Source organism: Lissotriton helveticus, chromosome 12, assembly GCF_964261635.1.
Source record: "Lissotriton helveticus chromosome 12, aLisHel1.1, whole genome shotgun sequence".
In the NCBI taxonomy this organism is placed as follows: Eukaryota; Metazoa; Chordata; class Amphibia; order Caudata; family Salamandridae; genus Lissotriton; species Lissotriton helveticus.
Genome location: NC_136073.1, coordinates 95,195,361 through 95,218,016, shown reverse-complemented (window position 1 = coordinate 95,218,016; position 22,656 = coordinate 95,195,361). Strand labels below are relative to the sequence as shown.

General features: G+C 44.8%; 1 protein-coding gene across 1 annotated transcript in view; it reads left to right on the top strand.

Annotated features, from left to right (window-relative positions):
- The first annotated feature begins 14,661 nt into the window (after positions 1-14,661).
- Positions 14,662-22,656, top strand: part of LOC144797929 (extracellular calcium-sensing receptor-like) — an 80,381-nt gene continuing 72,386 nt past the window's right edge. Inside the window, exon 1 of the mRNA XM_078668730.1 lies at positions 14,662-14,909. Coding sequence (XP_078524856.1) covers positions 14,662-14,909 — 248 coding nt within the window. The remainder of the gene's footprint in view (positions 14,910-22,656) is intronic.

Here is a 22,656-nt window from a genome sequence, read left to right as displayed (position 1 = left end):
AGGGTGATTATAAAGAGGTTGGTTTGACCTGTCCTCATTTACAAAAAAAACCATCCCAAGTTAAAAGGTCATTTTAAAGGAACAGTATCTTATGATCACATTCTATCAGCGATTCTCGAGTTTCAAAGACAAGCATTTGGTATCAAACAAAGGGACAGTATTGGAATGGTCAGATACACTAGGTAGTGATTAAAATAAAACACTGTATTTTCATTAAAGGTTTGACATGTGATCATGATTAACAGTATGAGAATGGTAAAGTACCTTAAGTATAAATTACACTAGAACCCTGTGCTTTCATTTCATACAATTGTTAATATGCCAGGGTTAAATTTGAAGAAAGTGCAAAACAATGCAAGTGCAAATATAATGGAAGAGCTAGATAGAAGGGGATGGTCAAGTACCTCAAGTCTGAAATGCAGTGAAACCCTGTGCTTTCATAACAAATGGTTATTCATATTGGTAAATGTGCAAAAAATGCAAGTTCACATGTAACACTAGAGGTAGATGTAAAGTTTACAGTCCATTGATTAAAGGCCTGTGATACTGATCGGTCTTCCTTTTTGTAAAGACATAAAGATCTAATTCCAGATGTGTGATGTCACATCATTTGGACAAACAGTAATATAAAAGATTAATGTAGAGAGGATATATTTCTGTCTTTATTCCACACCTTGCCATCACTGGTGGGAACAGAGCTTTGAGATACCTTAATTACTAATTTCATGAAACCCCTTTGGGAACATGTCCCTAGTTTCTTGATTCTAACCCACGTTCCCACACATAAACCCCTGTGATCACGTTTAGTATTGCCACTCCCGTACTTGCTTTGTACCTTCTTTCTCACATCCACCACACCCGTCAAAGTAGCTTCCTCAATATCATTCCTAATTGGTGAAGTACCGCAAGTATCCCAAGTGTCGTTCAGGGTTGCAAAATCCCGATAAAGTACCTATTTCATTTGTCCTCTAAGGGTGTTATGCTATTCGTGTTCGCCAGATATATACATCATAAATACCTCATGGTAACAAAACGTACGTATAACATTGTTTGCAAGTTTTCTTAATTGAACATGTTATGAATCATCTATGGGTTTCATCTTGTGCTTTTACTGTTTCTCATTTCTGTTTTGATAATGATCTCATGTTATATCCATTACCCTAGTATTGTACCCAACTATATTCCTAAGGTGCAGGTGCTGGCTAAAAACAACTCAAGTGAAATATGAACCAAAGTATATACAGTAGAAAAAATCTTTAGGCTAAGCCTTTGTTAACAACATTCTTATGTTTCTTTGCTACTATCAAAATCTCCAATGGGTATACAGAGGGTCCTAAACAAATGTGATGCCTTCTGTAAGGAAAGGGGGCTTGAGATGAATCTGCAAAAAACTAAATTCATAGTATGTATCTCAGCCAAAAGTACCCGATTTAACACATGTTTAGACGGTAGACCCCTAGAGAGGGTATCTGTCTTTAATTATCTCGGCATCACAATCACTGAAAGATGGACTGGGGGGCAAAAACAATTCTAAAACAGCCTGAAGTTAGTGCATACAACAGGGTGTCTGTCCAAGGTGTTCCGAAACTCTGGCCATAAACTGGTGGGCCCAGTAGTCGAAATATAATAGGTCCAAGCTAGAGGTGCTGCTCTATATGGAGCTGAAATTTGGGGCCTTGGTCACATTGATAGCCTAACACAAAAGGAAAACTCCTTTGTTAGACAATTGTTTGGTCTCCCCCGTAGTACCCCACTCATATCCACTACGATTAGATCTGGGGGTCAGGTCTATAGAGGAGGAAGTCTCTCTGATACAACTTTTATACTGGAGATGTTTGTGGGTTACTCTAGAATTGCTTGAGTACAGAGAAGAAGTAAGAGAGGTGATAAATCTACCTGGGGCAATGAGACTACCATGCCTTACCTATGTTAGGAACACCCTCACACTTATGGGTCTGGGTAATCTGCGGGATGATCCTGAAATTACATGTCCCACAGTCCCAAGGAAAGAGTTAAAGATTTACTACTGGGAGTATAAACTGGCCCAGCTACAGGGGAGCCACTTAATGGGAAAACTCACTGTAGTCTTTATGGAAATTAAAGAGCAGTACACACTAGAGCCCGCACTTAATGACATCAAGCCGGCTGCCGCAAGGAAGCTCTATTTACAATTTAGGCACAGGGTATTGCCACTGCATATTTTTATGAATAAATGGGCGGGCCTTCAAACATTTGGTTTCCCGGCCTGCAATGGCGCAGAAGAATCTGAATACCACGTGTTCTTTTTCTGTACTGGTTATAAGAAAGCAAGAAAACGATGGCTGGTGCAGATATGCAGAAATTTGGGAACTAGGCAATGTTCAGAGGCTTTCAGGGTGCTGAAATATGATGCTAGTCTCCTCATAGCTTTCTCAGTGGCAGGCTTCTTGTTTTCCATGTGGTGTACCCATAGAGTTTTCCTAAAAACATCTCCCAATGATGGTGATTACATTTGTGTACATCCTTTTTTTAACTGGAGGAATTTTATATGAATAGTATGTATATTTTAGTATTATAATGGATTATTATCATGGTGTACTTTACTTCGGTGAGCAGGATTATTAAGAAGTAGAATTGATGTATAAGCGTCTCCAACAATGTTTTTAGCCTTCTCTTTGATTGAAGTAAATTTTTTAATATATGAATTTTTCATCAATTAAATAAGGCATTGGAAATTGCTTATTATATACTGCACAAGCACTTTAATGTAACCAGTTATGATGCTATCATCCCCTCATTGACTGATACAAGCACTTTATACAAACACACATGTTTTCCTTTGAATAGTCGATCCGAGAGATAGAGCAAGAGCGTTAAACTAGCCTGGTATTGTAAATTGAACTTATGCACTGCACATGCAATTAATTACAGATCGTGATTTCAGGATTGATTGCAATATAGATTTCTACAAGCTACATTATGTATTTAGCATAAAATGCCACATAATGTTTGTATATTTTTATTTGTTTTAATATAAATGAAATGTTAGATCCTGTTTAAATGATTTTATAGTCATATTGACCGAAATAAAGTTTTACTATTCTTAGTTTCTAATTAAGAAATTAATATAATATCTTTTTATTCTGCTTTTATTATTTTTATGTTGTGTGCTTACTTTTTAGATTGATCATGCATGGGATTTTTGTCTAAATATAAATGTTATGGATTCTGAATATTCTAATTGTAAAGTCTCTTGTACAATGTTCCAGTTTTACCTTGTATTTGATAAACTGGTACTGTAATGTATTTTTTGTGTTACTTTTAAGGTCTTTGACTGATATAAAGTATTTAAATAAAGAGAGAAGATGAGGAACTACATGTGCACATCGGCTGAGTTTTTTTAACTGTATATATCCTTTTCTTTAAAATCAGCACATTGATTTAATGTGTTCTATGTAGAAGTCTTCATGATATGCCAGTTTGAGATATTTCCCCTTCCATGTCTGCCTGTCTATCTTCTTTATTTGAACAGAAGTGGTATCCAGGGTTGCATCCCTCACAACCTTAGTAAGTTGTACATATGCCCTTGCTCAGTGTGTCCTGCTCAAGATGTATTTAATCGTATATTTTGTAAATTGCCCATTCTGAGCATTCTTATCAGGGATTGTTCACTTTTTTTATTTGTATTTATTTTTCTTTTGCAGTGTATGAACATGAGGTGTTACACATACAGGATTAAATGTAATATCAATGTTATGCATAGGTAATGCCTTTAGGGTTTGATTTTTTTAGCCACGTCTTAGGCTTTGTGCCCAGAGTTCATTATATCTGTTATATCTGCCACTTGGCAGTTACATAATTGAAGTAATGTTGCATGTTTCCCATAACTGCTGAATTTCAATGGTTTTGTAGGAGTGAAATCTTAGCCTAACAATTATGTCCCTGTAACCTTAGTTTTTTTCAGTGACTTTTGATAGTTTTTATACTTCTATTTCCTAACTATAACGTGCCTATAACCTTCAGTTTTTTAAGTGAATTTCTATGGTTTTTTTAAACTACTGCTTGAGAATAATGATCTTTAAACCTTTAGTTTTCTAAGTGAATTTCTAGTTTTTTTTTAACTACTAGGTGCGTTTGCAGAGGGCTGGAGAAAGGGGACGGGCCTCCAATCAGTTCTCAGCAATCCCAGTGTGTGGGACTTACTGAAGGTAACAGGAGGGCTTCTTGGCCACCAAGGACCCTCCGCAAACACAGGGACTTTATCCCCCAACCAGTAGTGGAGCAGGAGCCTCATTTGCAGTAAGGTGTTAAAAGTGGGGTGGGGCATCTGATGAGCTCTCAACCATCCTGCTGTGTGAGACTTACTGGAGGCAACACAAGGGGTTGTTTGCCCATAATGACCCTCAGCATACAAGGGGACTTCATCCTCCAACCAGTAGTGTACTAGGAGGTACGTTTGAAGAGTGGTGAAGAAAGGGGACTGGGCCTCCGAAGACCTCTCAGCAATCCCGCTATGTGGGACTAACTGGAGGTAACAGAAGGAGTTCTTGACCCCCAAGGACCCTTGGCATACAAGGGGACTTAATCTCCCAACCAGTACTGCGCCAAGAGGTGCATTTGCACAGTAGTAGGGAAGAAGGCCGGCCTTCCGATGGCCTCTCAGTTAACCTGCTGTATGGGACATACTGGAGGTAACAGAAGGGGTAGTTGACCCCCAAGGACCCTCATCAGCCAAGGGGACTTCATCCCCCTAATAGTTGTGAGCCAGGAGGCGCCTTTGCTGAGTGGTTGAGAAAGGGGCGGGCCTCTGGTGACTTCCTGTGGGCCGGACATCTTTTTTTTTACAGTGGAGGGTGGCCCACGGCCTCACTACTTGGGCCAATTTTGGCCCCAGTGGACCCCATCCCCGGGACCTGGCCTTTTTTTTAAAAAATTGATTGAAAATGGTGTGGGGGCTGAAATGCCCTTCTCCCCAAGCCAATTTTAGCCCCATGGCCCAACAATTTACAAATTTGGGAGAGGGGCTGCTCAAACCCTCTCCATTGGCCTATTTTGACCCCAGGGACCCCATTTCCCAGGGCCTGGCCATATTTATCCTGGGTGCCAGGGCAACCAGTCTCTATTAGGACTGAGGAGGATACAGAAGCCCCCTCAGTCGCTGCCGGCTTCCCACCTCTTGCGGGAAACGGCATTGCTTTCAGACACAGGGAGCTGCTAAACATGCAGCTCCCTGTGTCTAAGAGCACTTTCTTTGTTTCCCTGCTTGCTTAACAGTGGGCAGGGAAATAGAGGAATGCTCTGCTTTCAGCAAGTGAGAGAATTTTCACTGCTCTCGCTTGCTGAAATTGAAGTGTTTGCTGTGTCTTGGCAGAAGCGGTTAAAGATCCCAGCAAGCCACAGCAAACAGCCATGTCCTGGGGGTGGGAACTCCAGGACATAGCAGGAGCCTGCCCTGCGGCGTGGCATGGCGGCGCCCAAGGCCATATATGGCTCCACAAAGGGGGCCCGTGGCACCCCTCCATCGTAAAACTTTGGCCCGGGGAGGTGGCAGTTCCCTGAGGCAGGGACCTGTGACGGACCCCCTACATTCATTTATTTCAGCCCTGGGGAGGTGGCAGTCCCAGGGGCTACAGGGAGGTTGTGCTGGCACCTCACATTAATTTAACGTGACTTGTTTCAGGGAAGTGGCGGTTCCCGGGTTACGGGCTTGCCAAAAGGGCTTTCATGCATATGCATTTTGATAGTGCCCTAGGGACGTCATGGTACCTGGGGCTGCAGAGGCCATGCGGTCCCCCTGCATTTACTTAAACATTTGCACCAGGGAGATGGTGGTCCTTGGGCTGTGTGGGAAACACACAGGCCCTCCAAATGTTTTTAAATATTTGCCCCGGGGAGGTGGTAGTCCCCAGGGTGGTGGTGGCACCCAGGATGTGGGGAGTGCTGCGCCAGCATCCCCCACATATTTATATATGGTAATGTCCCCAGAACCTGCCACCAGAGGCCTGTTAGAAAAGAAGTCTGGGAGACCAAGAGATCTTGGTGTCAGTGTAGTCCTACCCTGCCCCCTTCTATTTTTTTATGTTTTTTTGTGGGACTCACATCAAGCCGAGTCCCAAGATTGTTGCCAACACTTCTTGGTTAGAATTGTTGAAGTGCAGCCAATCGGATCTCAGCACCAGATCAGGAGGGTTTGCAGAGCCTTTGCATACCTGTATATACATATTTGAATTTCTTTTAACCTCTTGCATGCTGATGACGGCCCCCATCTGTCATGCACTACGGCGCTCGTGTGCTGATGACGGCTGGGGGCCGTCATAAACCCGCCCACTCGCGTTTTTGCCGCACAGGCGCAGAATCGCGGCAGCACCCAAGGGGTTAATAACTATGCATCTCCTCAATGTATTGACACCAAATCAGAAAAATGTACTTCCCTGGATCAATATCTACCTTGCTGTCAGATTTGGTGTCATTCCTTTCAGCAGGTCGGGCTGTAGCTGTGTTTAAAGTTCCTATGGGAATTAACATGGGAAAATTAGTTTGGGCCTCCCTTTTTCTTTGTCCCACTTGACAAATCACCACGAAACTTTCAACAACTGAAGTGAGCATCGCATTCGTTTTGAACATTTCATGAGGATTCACGAAACAAAAGTTATTGACAAAACAAAAACACTCTTCCTATGGAAAGTTGGTCCTAACTATATCTAGCATAGTAGAAAACCATCCAAAATATTGCTGAGTGCTGAATAGGTCATTGGCAATGGTACAATCAACAAACAATTGGAGAATGAGTCAGTTGTGGAAGCAGATGTATATTGCTACTAAATTGGAGCAGGGTTGGGGCTGTCCTGAGTGCCTAGATGGAGAATCCATGATATCCTTCATTTTAGTTTTGTGCACTTTGTTGTCTCTATTATGATGTTGTCCGGGATGCTTGTGTGCTAAAGCCTCTAGAGATAGTGAACGTATCAGCCAAATAGATGGAAGTGCTGGACATGATGTTTTTCAAGAAGATGCAGGTAGGGTAAACAACCTTTACAACGCAACTTTTACCACGCAGTGCCTTTACGACACAACTTTTACAACGCAAATCATTACAACGCATTGCGCTGGGGGGCGCTCTAGGATAGGGAATATATTTAATTTACTATCCAACACCTTCCCTACTATCCACGGGGACTGGAGTTGGAATAGTAAATTAAACTATTCACTATCCAGCGCCCCAAAGCACTATGCGTTGTAAAGGTATTCATTGTAAATACCGCGTTGTAAAGGCATGCGATGTAAAAGCATGTGTTGTAATGTCATACATCCTGCAGGTAGTCTTGTAGGTGACCTGGACAGGTTACGGAAGCCAGTGGGGCTCCATTATGGTGAGGATAATGCTGGTGAAGATCTTTAGGCCCTTGGTGAAGAACGCAATAACATGTCAGATGCCTTTCAGTGGGCCGGTGGGTTATTTGGAAAGCCACAGAACACAACAGTGTCAACACCCAGGTTGCAAAGCATGGAGATTTGTGTAACCATTCTGAATCCACTTTCCAGGAGGAACATTTTAACTTTCTTTAATAGAGACAGCTGGCATTAGGCCATCTTAGCAGTGCATTCCTTGGGGGTAAGATTAGTGCTGAGTGTAAATTCTCGTTACTTATCATTGTTGGGTATTAGGTATGTGGAGGCGAATGTTGTCGATCTAGGCTTGAAGTAGTTGTTACTTGTGGTTGTGGATATGAGGCACTCAGTCTTGATAAGGTTCAGTTTCAGATGGATGATTGGCACCTAGCTATGGATGAAGTACAGGAAGTGCTTAAACCACTGAATGTTGCAAGAAGAAGTTACTTTCCGATAGAGTTGTGAGTTATCTGCATATTTGTGAGTGTTAATGTTGTTGTTGATGTGCAGGTTTCCAATGGGTCATATGTAGAAGTTGAAAATGATGTGGATAGGATGCATGTCTATGGCACTTCGCAGGTGATTGGGGGCTTCTGGGATCTGGACCTGCCTATGTGGACAGACTGGTGGCTGTTTGATAGATAGGAGGTTAACCAGAGGAGGAAATTGTCAGTGAGTCTCATTAAAGGTTCTAGGGAGCGTTCCAACAGGGACAGGGGTCCCGCCTCATTGGTACCATGACAAGAGCCCCAGCATGAGATCTCAAATCCCAGGAAACCCTGTGATCTTGGACCAAAAATCATGCGTGAGAGGTGCATGCTTGTTACCCTCCTCACATACTTAATACACTCTCCGAATGTCCAATTCGCCTTACATTGGTGTTTTGCGATTTGAACCTGGAAAAAGCCCAGCGGAGTCACTGGGAATGAGAATTTGCCTAGCCTTAGTGCTGGTAAGTTCCAATTCTATTAAGGACTCGGAAAGGATTATGCCATTCTTTCTTCACTTTATTTTCCACAGCAGCAAGAAAAACACATAAAACGACTTTTCCCATGAACACTTGGGAAAAACAGGAACCCAAAACATAAGTCTTTGTCAGTCTCTGTAACCATTGCAGCTCCCATCATGCTCCTCTGCTGCCTCCTCTTCCTCTTTCTTCGCGCAAAGCCCACGTTCCGGCATTCTCATGCTTCCGTTTGGAACCATCATTCCCTGAAATAAAACGCATCATCAGATTCCGAAGATCTCTTCAGTGCATCCAAGGTAAAAATACCGAACACAGTGCAGCAGCATTAATGGTAACAGCATAAAATTCCCATGAATGATTTACTTACATTGCATACGGGGAGGGTCCACTTCTTGGAAGTCATTGGGGGGGATAATCCTCGCCTCCGAGTCCTTAATAGAATTGGAACTTACCAGCACTAAGGCTAGGCAAATTCTCATTCTATGGCAGGACCGGAGGCTTCGGATTATGCCAGTTCAAAGCTTGTCGACAACCAGCCGAGCCACTCCCAACACTGGCTTAAAATAGAACCTCTTGAATGTGGAATCTGAGGACCAATCGGCCGCTCTCATCAGATCCTCAGGCCGAGCCCCAAAGGCAAACACTCTAGAGGCCGTAGCGCCTCACGCTGAATGAGCGCCAAACTGTTTGGTATCAATCCCCACCTCCTGCATCACCCAACGCACCCATCTGGGGATCGTAGGGGAGGAAACAGCCTTGTACGGTTTACGTAGGGCAATAAGAAGTTGTCATACGCCCGGAGGGCGAGTATCATCAGTCATATCCTCATAGGCAACGAGGCACTGTATTACACACAGTTTAGGGGAATCCGGAAAAGCTGGGTATGAAATAACCCGTGTAAGGGTCTTGGTTCGTCTAGCCACCGTAAAGGACACCCCGTCCGGGGAAAAAACTCTAGCCGTGATGTCAAGAGCTCGTACATCCGAGACTCACCTGCAGGATACCAGACACAACAACATCGCCAGCTTAGCTGTAAGCTCTTTAAGGGAGAGAAACCTATTCGGCTGCCACGAAAGAAACATATTCAGAACCCTGTTCACGTCCCACAGGACGGAGTAATGTGGTTCAGGTGGCAGCAAGAGACGGATCCCTCGCAACAATCTGCACACCAAAGGATGCTCCCCAATCGGGGACCCCTGCACCAAATCATGGCCAGCCGAGATCGTGTAACGGAACGCATTGATGGATCGATAGGCCAAGCCCTCTTCCGCCAGACCAGCAAGGAAGTTAAGGACCTGCACTACATCTGCCCCCACAGGATTGAGACTCCGTCGCTTACACCAGCGACGACACCTATGCCATGCTGATCGGTATCTCTTGGTTGTGCTATCCGCCCAAGCCTTGGAGAGCAAGTCCTCTGCTTTTCCCGAATGGCCAGGGAGCTTCCAGCGACGCCGGAGATTCTCCAAGCCATCAGCCTCAGCGATCCGTCCTGAACCAACCGGTGGGGAGTCCCTTTCGGACTGAGCAGAATGTGAGGAGAGAGGGGGAGTAGGATTGGAAAATCCCAAGAAAGTTCCAGAAGAACCGGAAACCAAACTTGAGACCTCCACCAAGGCGTGATCAACACTACCTCCGCCAACTGACGACGCAGCAGCGCCGACACTCGCATTATCATTGAAAACGGGGGAAACGCGTAACCCTTCTCGCTCGACCAATCCTGGAGGAAAGCGTCTGTTGCTTCCGCCAACGGATCCGGACGCCAACTGAAGTACCTCGGAAGTTGGTGGTCCAGGCGAGACGCAAACAAGTCCACCGTGAAGGGACCCCACTTATCCACCAACAGAGCGAAGACCTGAGGGTCCAACTTTCAGATGCTGGCATCCAGCAGGTGCGGGAGTGCCAATCTGCCACCTCGTTCTGCCGGCCTGGCAGGTACTCCGCCGTGACCGACACTTGATGGTGCAGGCAGAAGTGCCAAAAATCCCGAGCGAGGTCCGCCAGCATCTTGGATCTGGTCCCACCCAGATGATTGAAATAGCGGACCGCAGACACATTGTCCATGCGCAACAGGACACACGATTGCACTCTGTCCTTCGTCCAACATTGGACTGCAAAGGATCCCGCGAGCAATTCCAAACAATTGATTTGCAAAGATTGCTCTTGGGCAGACCAGGCGCCACCCATGGAAAAATCGTTGCACATGGCCCCCCAGCCTGACCGACTGGCGTCGGACTCGATGACCATATCTGGGGCTGACCCAAAGATCGCACGGCCATTCCAGGCCTTCATGTGTGACAGCCACCACTGCATCTCGCCTCTCACCTCCTCCTAAAGTGGAATGAGCTGAGAGTACGTTAGGCCCCTCCGAAGGTGGTACGTCTTTAGACGCTGCATCGCCCGATAATGGAGGGGGCCTGGAAAAATGGCCTGAATTGAGGACGACAGGAGGCCCACTAACCGTGCCAAGTGTCGTAGAGATATGAGCGGCCTCGCCAGGGAGTGTCGCAGCTCGTGCCTGATCTTCGACATCTTCTTGGCAGGAAGGCTCAACGTGGCCGACACCGAGTCTATGTTGATCCCCAAAAAGGTGGCACACTGGACGGGAACTAGAAGCGACTTCTTCTCGTTGATAACAAAACCCAGACTTTGAAGCAGGTTGACTGCCACCTGCAGCTGGGACCCCAACCGCTCTAGACATTGATCCATGAACAGCATGTCGTCCAGGTACACAATCATTCTGACAACCCGAGCCCTCAAGGCCTCCACCGCCGGGCGTAACACCTTTGTGAAGCACCACGGCGCCGAGGAGAGCCCGAAAGGCAGTGTGGTGAACTCCTAGACCTGACCGTCCCACCTGAACTAAAGGAAACGGCGGTGGGGAGGGAAAATCAGGACCGCCAAATAGGCGTCTTTTAAGTCGAGCCTGACCATCCAGTCGGATGGCCGTAAAACATCCCGCAAGAGATGAATCCCTTCCATTTTGAAATGGCGGTACACCAACCACTCGTTGAAGTCTTTCAAATTGATGCCCGGGCGACGGCTGCCGTCGGCCTTGTCGACCAAAAAGAGGTTGCTGAGGAACCCGCCGGGATGCTCCTGCGCGCATTTGTGGAGGAGGGCGGAAACCTCTGCGCGCACCAAGTCTGCATCGCGCTGCGAGAAAGTAATGGGACGGGGACGTAGTAGCTGACGTGGACGACCAAGGAACTCCATCTGAAAGCCCTGGACCGTCTGCAGCACCCAAGCATCGCTTGTCAGGGAAACCCAGGCTGGGAAAAACTGCGCCAAGCGCCCCCCTACCTGCAAACTCGCTGAGGGCAGCACACTCACCTCTTCCAACACTCTGTTGCTGGCCTCTCTGGCCTCCCCGGCCGCGTAATCTCTGTCCCCTCTTGGGGTAGAAGTTGTTGAAGCGGTCGTTGGACTGAAACTGACCGTGGCCGGAGCCTTGCCCCCGATTGGAGCTGTTGCCGTGGCCGAACGAGCGGCCCCTGCCACGTCCGGCCCGGTCAAAAACCCGAGGGGCAAAGACCTTCTTTATGTTCGACTGAGCCCTGTCTAAGGAGGTAAAAGTGGCCACAAATTTGCCAAGCTCCTTGATGAACGGGTCTCCGAAGAGCCCGCCCTGCGCCACCGCGCCAGCCTCAGACGAGGCGAGGTCACCCAGCTTGGGGTCTATCTTAATCAAGAGCGACCTCCGTCTCTCAGTAGAGAGCGTGCAATTCGCATTCCCAAGAAAAACAATGGCTCGCTGTGCCCAATTCGAAAGGACCTCAGGGGATATGAGGTCCCCTGTCACCTTGGCCTCCTCAGCCATGTCCAGAATCTTGGTCATGGGACCAATCACGTCCAACAACTTGTCTTGGCAGGTAGGCCACGACAAGTCTATACCCTTCCGAGGGTCCTTAACAAACTTGGCTAAAAATGTTGCCATTTTAGGGTCTATATCCGGGGTCAACGCCACCTTACCCTCTAAGCTGGGGCGAGGGCACTCTGCCCTAAGGCGACTGCGGGCATCTCTATCCACAGGCTTACGCAAACGGTTAGCCACATAGAGAGCCACTTTCTCCCCAGGGACCCAGTCCGAAGAGCGGGGATGGACAATATCGTCCGGGTCTAACATGTCAGAAGGACCAGCAGAGGTAGGCGCCTGCGACGGAAGCCATGATCTGGAGGAACAAGCTTCCTCGTCTGTGTCAGGCGAATCTCCATCCTCCTGCAGATCCGGGCACATCGTGCGCGGGGTAGGAGGAGGAAGTTCAACCGGGGGCACAGAAGCAGGTTGGGGATCCTCATGCACCGTAAAGGCACGCTTAACCCATGCAAAAGCCTCAGAATCCACCCCCTCGGTACACTGTTTCTTAGGCGGTGGGGGGGGAGGCGACGGGACCGGTGTCGGGGCCGGGGCCGGGGCCGGCGAGGGAATCAGGGCCGCAAGCTTTGCGTATGCCTCATCCATGCGCGCAGTGATCCGCTGCTCTAGGGGGACTATCGCCTGGTCAACTGCCCTGTAGATGCTATCCTCGACAGCCTGATAAAAATCGTCATCCCTGGGGACATAGTTCAGAGGGTCCTCCTCAGGGTATCCGCCTTGGTCCCCCTGCATAATGAGTTAAGTCAGGCTCTGCAGGGAACCCAAGAAATGGCGCAGGATTTGCACAGGGCCGTCACCGGCACCAACTTTTAACTGGGAGGGAACCCAGAAAGATGTGGGGGCACCAAAGGAGCACACAATTCTAGGCTAGGGGACGCAAACACCCTTGTAGATATATAGGGCACCACGCAGACAAAAGCGTCCCACAGCACCACTTATATGGACTGGTGCCAAAATTACGACCCTGCAGGGTGTCCACTAAAACAATGCAACCCACACAGGGTGTGAAAACAATAGCACAGTGAAGTTTGCGACCCCCCAGAGGTGTCAATCCGGGTGGTAGGGGCAAAAACGATAACCTCCTGTGGTAAACACGGGCAAAAACGCTGAGAAATGCGACTTTCTCTCGCGCTGACCACAGAGTTGCTAGTGCGCCCCCTAGCGGTGGGAGGACCACACCGCACTGGTCACTGGGCTCAAAATCGCGTTAGGATCGCGCAAAGCGTCCCGTGACTTTCAGGGGACTCTGTAAGGGCACAAAACGATAGCGCTAGCCTGGCAGGACAACAAACGCTCCTTAAACAGCCCCCAAACCCAGGAGAGAGAGAAAAAGGCACTTAACTTGCTGCTGAGCAGCGAAGAAAGAGGAAGAGGAGGCAGCAGAGGAGCATGATGGGAGCTGCAATGGTTACAGAGACTGACAAAGGACTTATGTTTTGGGTTCCTGTTTTTCACAAGTGTTCATGGGAAAAGTAGTTTTATGTGTTTTTCTTGCTGCTGTGGAAAATAAAGTGAAGAAAGTATGGCATAATCCGAAGCCTCCGGTCCTGCCATAGAATTCATAATTAATAACACTGGAGGCCCCTGGTGTGGAGTAATCAGGGAGAAAACTAAAATAAAGCATTTTGAAAGAGTGGTGATGTCAGGATCTAATTGTACTGCCATTTTTCCTGAAACAGACATTTTCTCCCTCTAGATAATTAAGTTTAATGACCCCGTAACATGTGCTGGTTGCACACCCTAGGGAGCCTCACTCTGATAAAAGGCCCTCATTTCTCGACTGGCGTGCAGTTCTTCTCTTCCCGCGAGAAGAATGCGTGTCCCTGACCTTGGCCTGCGCGTGCTGCTTTAGGAAGGTGTCTCTTAATTTGCCATCAGCATTTTGAGCGCGCGGCGGCTGCCTGATTGTTCGTCTCTTTCTTGGCCTCATTTAGGCCCTTTAACTGGACTGAACTTAGGGTTAATGCTGCAAGTGCACGTCTGTTGATGACTGGAGGACCCCTTCCGTGTGTTTTGAAGTCTTGCTCGCTAGCCCGCATGTTCCAAGTTGCATTTTGTTACTAGCCCATTGATGTTGGATGAAGTTAAGATTTTACTTGCAGTTTCCTTATAGCCCTTGGCTCATTCAGGCTTCGCGATGCTTCCTATTTCCAGGAGTTATACAGCGCCTAGAATTAACAAAATAGGCTATACAATTAGCACGCAATGGAAAGACAGTCAAACTGTCAACTAGATAAAATTCTCTTAGAAAAAGCGAGCATCTCAAGAGACCCCGTACTATTTTTTTCAAGGTTCTGATAACTGTGTTTAGGGTATATGTTGCTTCATTCCAAAATTCACAGAACGTATACTTTCGCCAGCCAATCACTTTACCAGGGCCCTTGGGTTGTCTTGGAGAATAGCATTGCACCGCTGGCTAGACAAGGGCGAGTAGTTACATGACGTAATGATGGAGGCCGTGGCGCGAGGACCTGCCGGGTGTAGGCAGACTCTACACCCGAAAGCCGCCCTCTCTCTGGCACTGCTCCTCCTCCTGCCAGCTGCTGCTGCCTCGGGGTGCCAGCTCCGCAGACCCGGGCTCGTGGGGCTCTCGCGAGATGGGGACGTCATGATGGGGGGCATCTTCACGGTCCATCACGATCGAGAGTACCACGAAACCAACTTCACAGAGAGGCCGGCGCCGATCACCTGCCAAAGGTACTGTTCTCTTCGGGGGCACGCGCGCTTTTTCAGCCCAGGTTGCGTGCGGGGTAGCGCGCAGTGCTACTGTTTCACACCCCTGTGCAATACTTTGTAGCCACCATTAAGCATTCCGACAATTGGTTTTTAAATTAACATGACGCTTTGCTAGTTTTGGAGCAATTTAATTTTTGCTGATTATGTTTGTTGACGTGGTGTAAAATGGAGTTTATCGATCGATTAATAAAGAGCATAGCTTAGCCCATAATTGGATCGGAGTGAATGAAATGGAAAAGGAATGTCTCAAACCATCCGATCTATAGCTGTCTTATAACAAGTGAAATACAGTCAGTATACATCCTAAAAAATCTGTGACAGTATCAATATGTTGGAAACAGCTTGAGAAAACCACTTTTGAAACGCACCTTGCAATTGGAAAAACGGATTTCTGTTTATTTCCACCCTAGCAAATGCAGCTAAAATATGAAAGGTATCAAATATCATCTTAAAAAATGTAAAAAAAAGTGGCCTCAGCCACTTCCTTGCTAAATGTTTCAAAGGAAAATATTGAATTTCTTCTGTAACATGCATTTCACTTTGATATACAGATTTGCCTTGCCCTTGACGGTGTATCCAGAAAAAACATACATTGTAGCAAAAACGTATAACGCTGCCACTTATCTCCATGCCATGAGACTGACTTTAAGGCAGTTATGCTTTACTAGCCAATAGCGATTAGTATTCTGGAATTCAGAGGCCCATTATTGTAACAGGAAAAGTGAAATTACAGGTCCCTGCATGGTTACAGCTCCATTGCACTGTTCCACTAAACATAGCAACTCCCCCAATACAGATTGGACCTTCAAGGTGCCTTACCATTGGACAATATCTATGGGATTTGGAATACTGCATATGATTCCAGCAATAATCACCCATGTTTCTGAAGAATTTCATCTGCTCTCAGTGCCTGACTAATGGAGATGAAAAACACCCTCCCTGCTGGTTTATTGTACTATCTCCCAATCTAGATGTGGCAGCTGGATTGAAAATAACACAGGGCTTGTAATAAGGGACTTAGTGTGATTCGCTGAAAAATTAAGACCGACTGGAAGTCACCCTCAGGAGATAGGGCCCATTGACAAGGTGTAGCATTTCAGCTTTCAACCTTAGGGCGTTTTAAGTGAGTGGCTGACTGTGGTCATTCATTGAACAGGTAGTGAAGATGAGGAGGTACACTTAGTATATATGCAGAACATCTCCTGTGGTTTTGGAAGGGACATTAACTCATAACACTGAATTATCCAGTTGGGTTGCATTTATATCTATGATAAGTAACAAGCGCTCCTCTGAAAGAACAGAGGCTCTAGAACAGAAATTGAATGGTCTAGGAATAATCAATTTTCGTAGATTTTCAGCTGAGACATAGGAACTCAGGTGTTTAACTACTAGATCACACCTTTCATGGACCTATGCATTTCACGTTATTAGTAAAATGGAGGAATAAAGCAGGCAGAATACGAAGGCCACATCAATTTCTGGATGCAAAAGAGGCTGAAAGTCTGTTTATGGACCCATGTCAAATGCTACCCATAATAAACAGGAAAATACTTCAAGGTGCCCCAAAAACTGCATTTTCTGAAAACAGAGGAATATCCGTAGTTAGATGGCAATCCTCATAGTCGGGTAGCAATTGAAGTTAGTCCTCATAAGTGGGACATCTTTTTTAAAATTGAGATTTGTCACCACAAGTGTCCGTCGGCTAAACATCAAGGATGTGAGTACAACCAGTTATTATAAAAACAATGTTCCAAATACTCGATTTTAACTATTTTCTTTGATTAGGAAGATAATCAAAAGAGAAAACATTTTCAGCATGTCGCCTCTGCTAGGATAGATGGGAGATTTCAGGCTGATGTTGTAAACTTACTTTCATATATTAATTATGAATTAAATTTCATCTGGGTGCCTAAATAGGAATAACTAGTTATAGAGCTTAACACTGAACTTTTCCCGTTTCTAAGCGCTGTAAATAGCAGGCATTACTCTTTGGCCCTGGAATAAGAGTCTGAGTTAACCATAAAATGCAGTTTTGTGAATACTAGAGAAGCGTAACATACCCACACGTGTAAGTTTACCTTAATGAATCAAGCCCTAAGTATCCAGAGTAAAGATTCCCGTCGAGACCTGGATTGATTGGTGCAGTCCTTGCATACATGCCAACACTATTGCATAGGAAACATACATGAATTCTTGGCTGGTTGAAATAATTCATTTGAAATTGGATAGAGGGTTATTATCACCCATCCAGCCACATTAATTGTAGACAGTTATGAGACAATTCCTACCTGTATGGAAATGTAATCACAACATGAAAGAACATGTTTGAAAGGTGAGCAGATCAGTAATTCATAATGCAAGATTTCGATGTTATCCATGACACAGGAAACACGTGTTCTGAAAGTAGATTTAAAGAAAAGTCCAATTGTCAATATCAAAAATATATATTTTTTTTTTTACAGACAATGCGATCTTCTAAAAAAGTGAGGATCGTTGTAAAATATTCACGTATGCAGACAGGACTCGTGTTACATATGTTAATGGCTGATATCTCGAGGGTTATACATGGAGTGTGTAAATTGCAGTACTAGATATATACCTTCATATCAAAGAGGCCAAAGGCAGAATGAACATGCGATCATGGTATCAGTGCAGACAGGGGACACATGGACGAGTGGAGAACTCCGCCACAATAGAAGTGATTCATCAAAGGAGAAGCCAAAGACTGAATGGGCACTTCTAATTTCACAATGAATGTGATTGAATGCATAGTAATTGGTATTATGCCAGAATATAGAGGATTAAATAATTCCCTAATTCCCTAAAGAAAAAATATAGCTATGTTACCAACTACCACAATTTAGTCAATATAAGTGTATGTAGTTAAATATAGGTTTCCATTCTAGGAAGCCCACACACCTGACCTACTGATCGGGGGCTATTACCCCTTGGGACAGAACGATTGTCCAATTAGTTTTGGGGGTTGGGGGCACTGGCATGCTCATTTTGGTCAGTTCACTTCCTTACGTTTAAAAAAACGAATCCCTGGGGCCTATTGTGCTTTTTTCAGCCTCAGGGGGTAGATATGGGCTATTGCCCCCATCTTCCTCCGGGAGGGAAAGACTGTGCCAAATATTTTAGTTTAGGTGTTTGGGCATTGGCATGCCTATTACAGGCAGCCCCCAACCATCATCTACAACAAAAATAGTCCCTGGCTACCAAGTGTGCTTCCTGCCCCCCGGGGGGATAGATCGAGGGCTGTTTCCCCCTTTTGCCCCCAAGGGGGGCAGAAAGACAGTCCCATTAGTTGGGGTTGAGGCTGCATAAAATGGTCATGCTAGTGCCCCAACCCCTACGTTGAAAAAAGCATAATTCCTACTGCTAAGTGGTCTTTTTTGCCCCCACCACTCGTAGGATTCTTGGAGCCGTCTTTTATCAATCAACCAGAGCACTGGCCTTTGCCTCCTTAGCTATTGGGAAGGCATTCTGAGGAGGAAGAAGGAACACTGTTCGCCTGCTGACATAAATTAAGATGTTTATCTGGAGGTCACCATGTTTTGATCGTCCAGTACAGGAGTGTGAATTCAGCTTAATTCCTGATCCTCTCCATCAAAAAACAGCAATTGCTGTTTGATTTCTCTTTAGGCTTGTTGGAAGTCCACCAGCAGGTGCTTCTCCATTACCACCAGTCTTACAGCAGGTCTTACATTACTCCTCTCAGATAGAGCTCTTATTATGAATTGCAATACAGATTTGCCATACCTAGGTATACCACAATTTAAGAAAGATAGGGCAAATAACTAAAAAAATGGGGTAACCTAAAGAGAATTCCTATTGACTTGCATGGAAAGAAAATAAAGTTTAAGCAAACAAAATCTGAGATTCAGCCTTTTTTTGCCTAATGAGTCTAGAGTTTAGGAATGTATACAATGCCATTTGCACAACCAGGAGCAACTATTCTGCTGCTCCCCAACAGCATGGGTTTCATCAAACACGTGTCCTTGTTAACTGTGCATTTAAAAGCATTACCATGTGCCCACCTCCTCCTTTTCAGAAACTCTTCCTCAATGCAATCAATGGTTTTTAATAGCAACAGTGTTTTATCATCAATCTGTCATCAGTGATCCACTGGAGGTAAAACCTATGGATCCCTCCACTAGACTCCATTCCACCAATCTTGCAGCTCTAGATGATAGGTATGTTTTCCAGACCATCACATATGGTTTCTGAACACCCATCCACCCTCTCGATTCCTCTGGGCTAGGAGGTTTTGCAGGCCCCGCCCCACCATGCAGATCTCAAACAACTATTACAGGTGGCCATAAACCTGAGCTACAGTGCACTGGTCCTAATAGCATCTCTATGATATGCCCAGAAAGTTACATTTCTAAAATGCAAGAAAAAATAGTATTTTGAGATCCATCAAAGAAGCCCTCATATTTGATGTCTACATACACCTGAAAACTAAAACCAGAAAGACCGATCTCACTGACCTTCAAGACAGAACTGGCCTGTGCTGTAATTCCCAATACCACATTTCCATACTTCGAGTGTGTTGTGACCTGCTGCATCGTAAATTCCAACATCTTCCTGTATAAGGTCCTTGAACTAAATCTCCACTCACAGGTTAAAGTTAATACAATCATATCTAAGCAACTAACTTGTAGGTCGACACGAGTTGCCACAATTACTGCAGACCTACTTGAAAACAGTTGGTGAGCAGTCCAATTCACTCAACATAACAAACAGTAGACCTCTTATTCACATATAACATAGAAGCTTCAAACATGGCAGTGCAGCAACTGATGTAGCTTGATGTATCCCCCTTTTCCATTAACATTTCCAACCTAGCTTAAAATTATCCACTGGAATCAGAACCCCCGTGTCAAAGTACACATTCCAAAACTATATGTATATATGTCTTTGTGTCAACTTGTTATGCATGCTGTGAAGGCTAATCAGCCCTGAAAAACTAACCCCAATATACTGCTTTGCCAACTTCCATCTTAAGATATGTAGTTGACACTTGAGTTCCTGCCAAATCCGAGAACCCCAGAATGAGCTTACACCCACCCACACGTGGCTCACCGGAGAATTGGCAGAGCTGAAAGGGGCCAAATGAAACCTGGAATGACTTTGCCATACATCACAAGCAGAGGATGCTACATACTATTGCAAGAGACACAGGAAAGGCTAACAAAAAGTCATCAAGAGAGATACAAAGGCTTATTTTGCCACATGAATTTATGAAATACCAAGTAAGTCATTACAATTTATCAGAAGCATTTCAATCTCATCAATTCTGGAAATAACTTCACTTGTTCTCCCTGTCCAAGATTGCCATATCCACCATTCCCTCACCAATAATCCTGAAGAGCCTCATTGTCTTCATCCCTTGATCCTAATTGTAATATACCATTTCCATAATTAAAACCCAGGGAACTACTGGGAATCCAAACTTGGACCTCAAGACAAAAACACCTAACATCCCTATGGACCCACGTTCATCTTTATGCCACAAAAAACTTTTTTTCCCCCTTTTTGTGAAATATATAAGTAATTTAATCAACGCTTCCCTTCTTTCAGGAATTCTTCCTGGCGCTTCAAACTACAGCTGACCCAGAAATACAATTTCTTCAATACATTTATGGACAGGGAAGCGATGAGTGAACATAAAGAGTACCTCAAACTTAAGCACCTTTTCCAATCCACCAAACTGTATTCTGCCCTCCCTACACAAGGATACTCAATTTCTCCAATACCTCAAACTGCCTTTAGTCTCTTGTTAATATCTGTAAATACGATGTCATTACACACCATGAGATATGCAGGCCCAACCTCGGCAATACCAATAAATGCAATGTCAATGCACAGCACAAAATGTGCTTGAATAACAATGTTGATACCAGTAGAAACAATGCAAATGAATGCCACTATCTATGCACACATAGCACTGTTAATATCAGTAAAGACAATATTGATGTAAACTATGACTGTAAACACAATACACAAAATACTCAATGACTGCCATGTTAATTGTTCACAATTTAATGAACTCATATCATTGCTATCAGATTCACCCAAGGTGACCTCCCCATCAACCCCAAGTCAGAGATACATAGTCAGACAGGCCTTGTGACCCAAACCCAAGCCTACCGATTGACAAGTCGCAGGTGTGGTTGCACTTAGCCCAAAGACAAACGCTCAACCAGGGAAAACGCTGATCGATCCCACAGATAAGCAGTTACACCACAAAAAGATCAAAGGAAATTGGCCCCAATAAAACATGTTTGGCCAAAGGCACGAGTTATCACAATACCACAACACTAGATTCCACATACAGTTAGGAACACTTAGCCAATCAGGATACAAGATGCACACCACACGTAGTGATCAAGCGCTTCCCACCAGACATCTGGACACATACACATTAGCTCTCCCTGAGGTCGAGAGCCACTTGTGTCTGCCTTATCAGATGGTTGTGCTTGTTGTTTGTGGCTTGGCCAAGAATGCCAGAGTGATTTATTGTTCCTCTCAAACAGTATACATTGTCGGCGAACTCCTCTTCACAATGAGAGACATTTTGAAGACGTTACTCTGTCGATACTCTCCCAGCTGCTGTGTTTAATTAAACCAACTTGTTCCTGTGTTGCCAAACGTCTTTTGTCTTTTCAGTTTTTTTAAGGTAAATTCATAGCTAAGCAACACTATGTCACTATCAACCACACTATACTTTTGAAAAGGTTAAGGCATTAGGCAGGGATCTTTATCTCTTGCTCTGATTTGAATTGAACTGAGAAGAACCCTATTCCTGTCATGATTCCAGTACTGTAAATTCATCTATGCATCAAAAGGATGATACACAGGTAGTTAATCAAGTGTGCAAGAACCTCTGTATCATGCTTGAAGTTAACTCAACACAGAACAGGAGCTGTTACTGATGAATATTAGACAGTTACTTACCTCACCCACTTGGACTCTATCTTCCCTTGTAAGGTATATTTCTTCGTCTGTCATTGAGCATCCAAAAGGCAAAAGCAACACTTTATAAAACTCTTAAATAAGCAAATAACTAAATAAAGGACATTAAACCCCTTTAGTAATTGTGTAGCTCATGACTGAAGATTAAGATTATGGATAAGTAGGTAAGCAAGGCACCAAGCTCTCCCTAGCATCATGGAAGATGAAAGGGACAAAGAAAGGAATCCTGTCTGCAAGGAGCAAAATTCAAGGACACAAATATTAGTAATTGAGCAATTAAAACTACACAAAAATAAAGGAGCAAATGTAATAGGAATTGTATACTTCTTTTATTTAGGCCTCCAATATATATGATTTGAACAGAAATTCACATCACAGAAAAGAATCTGCGTCTAGCATTGAAAACCTAATGCAGAAAATTATGGATACAATCTTAGAAAGGGCAGTTCACGGGGTTTGACCATGCCTCTCTCTTCTTTTACATATTATTGACTAAGCATACTAGGAAGAAATCCACTGTTGATATATTTCACCTAATCTAGAACTCCACAACCCCACCACTGTCCTTCTAAGTCAACACTACTCACAGCATGCCAAGTGAGCCTCTAGAGAACTGTGACCTTGGAAACACTGTAGTAGCCTATATTATGTTATGTTAGGTGTTCCAGTAAAGTGTGCGGCTCACTCTGGAAGGTAACCTGATGCTGGAGAGAAGGTGCAGGGAGTT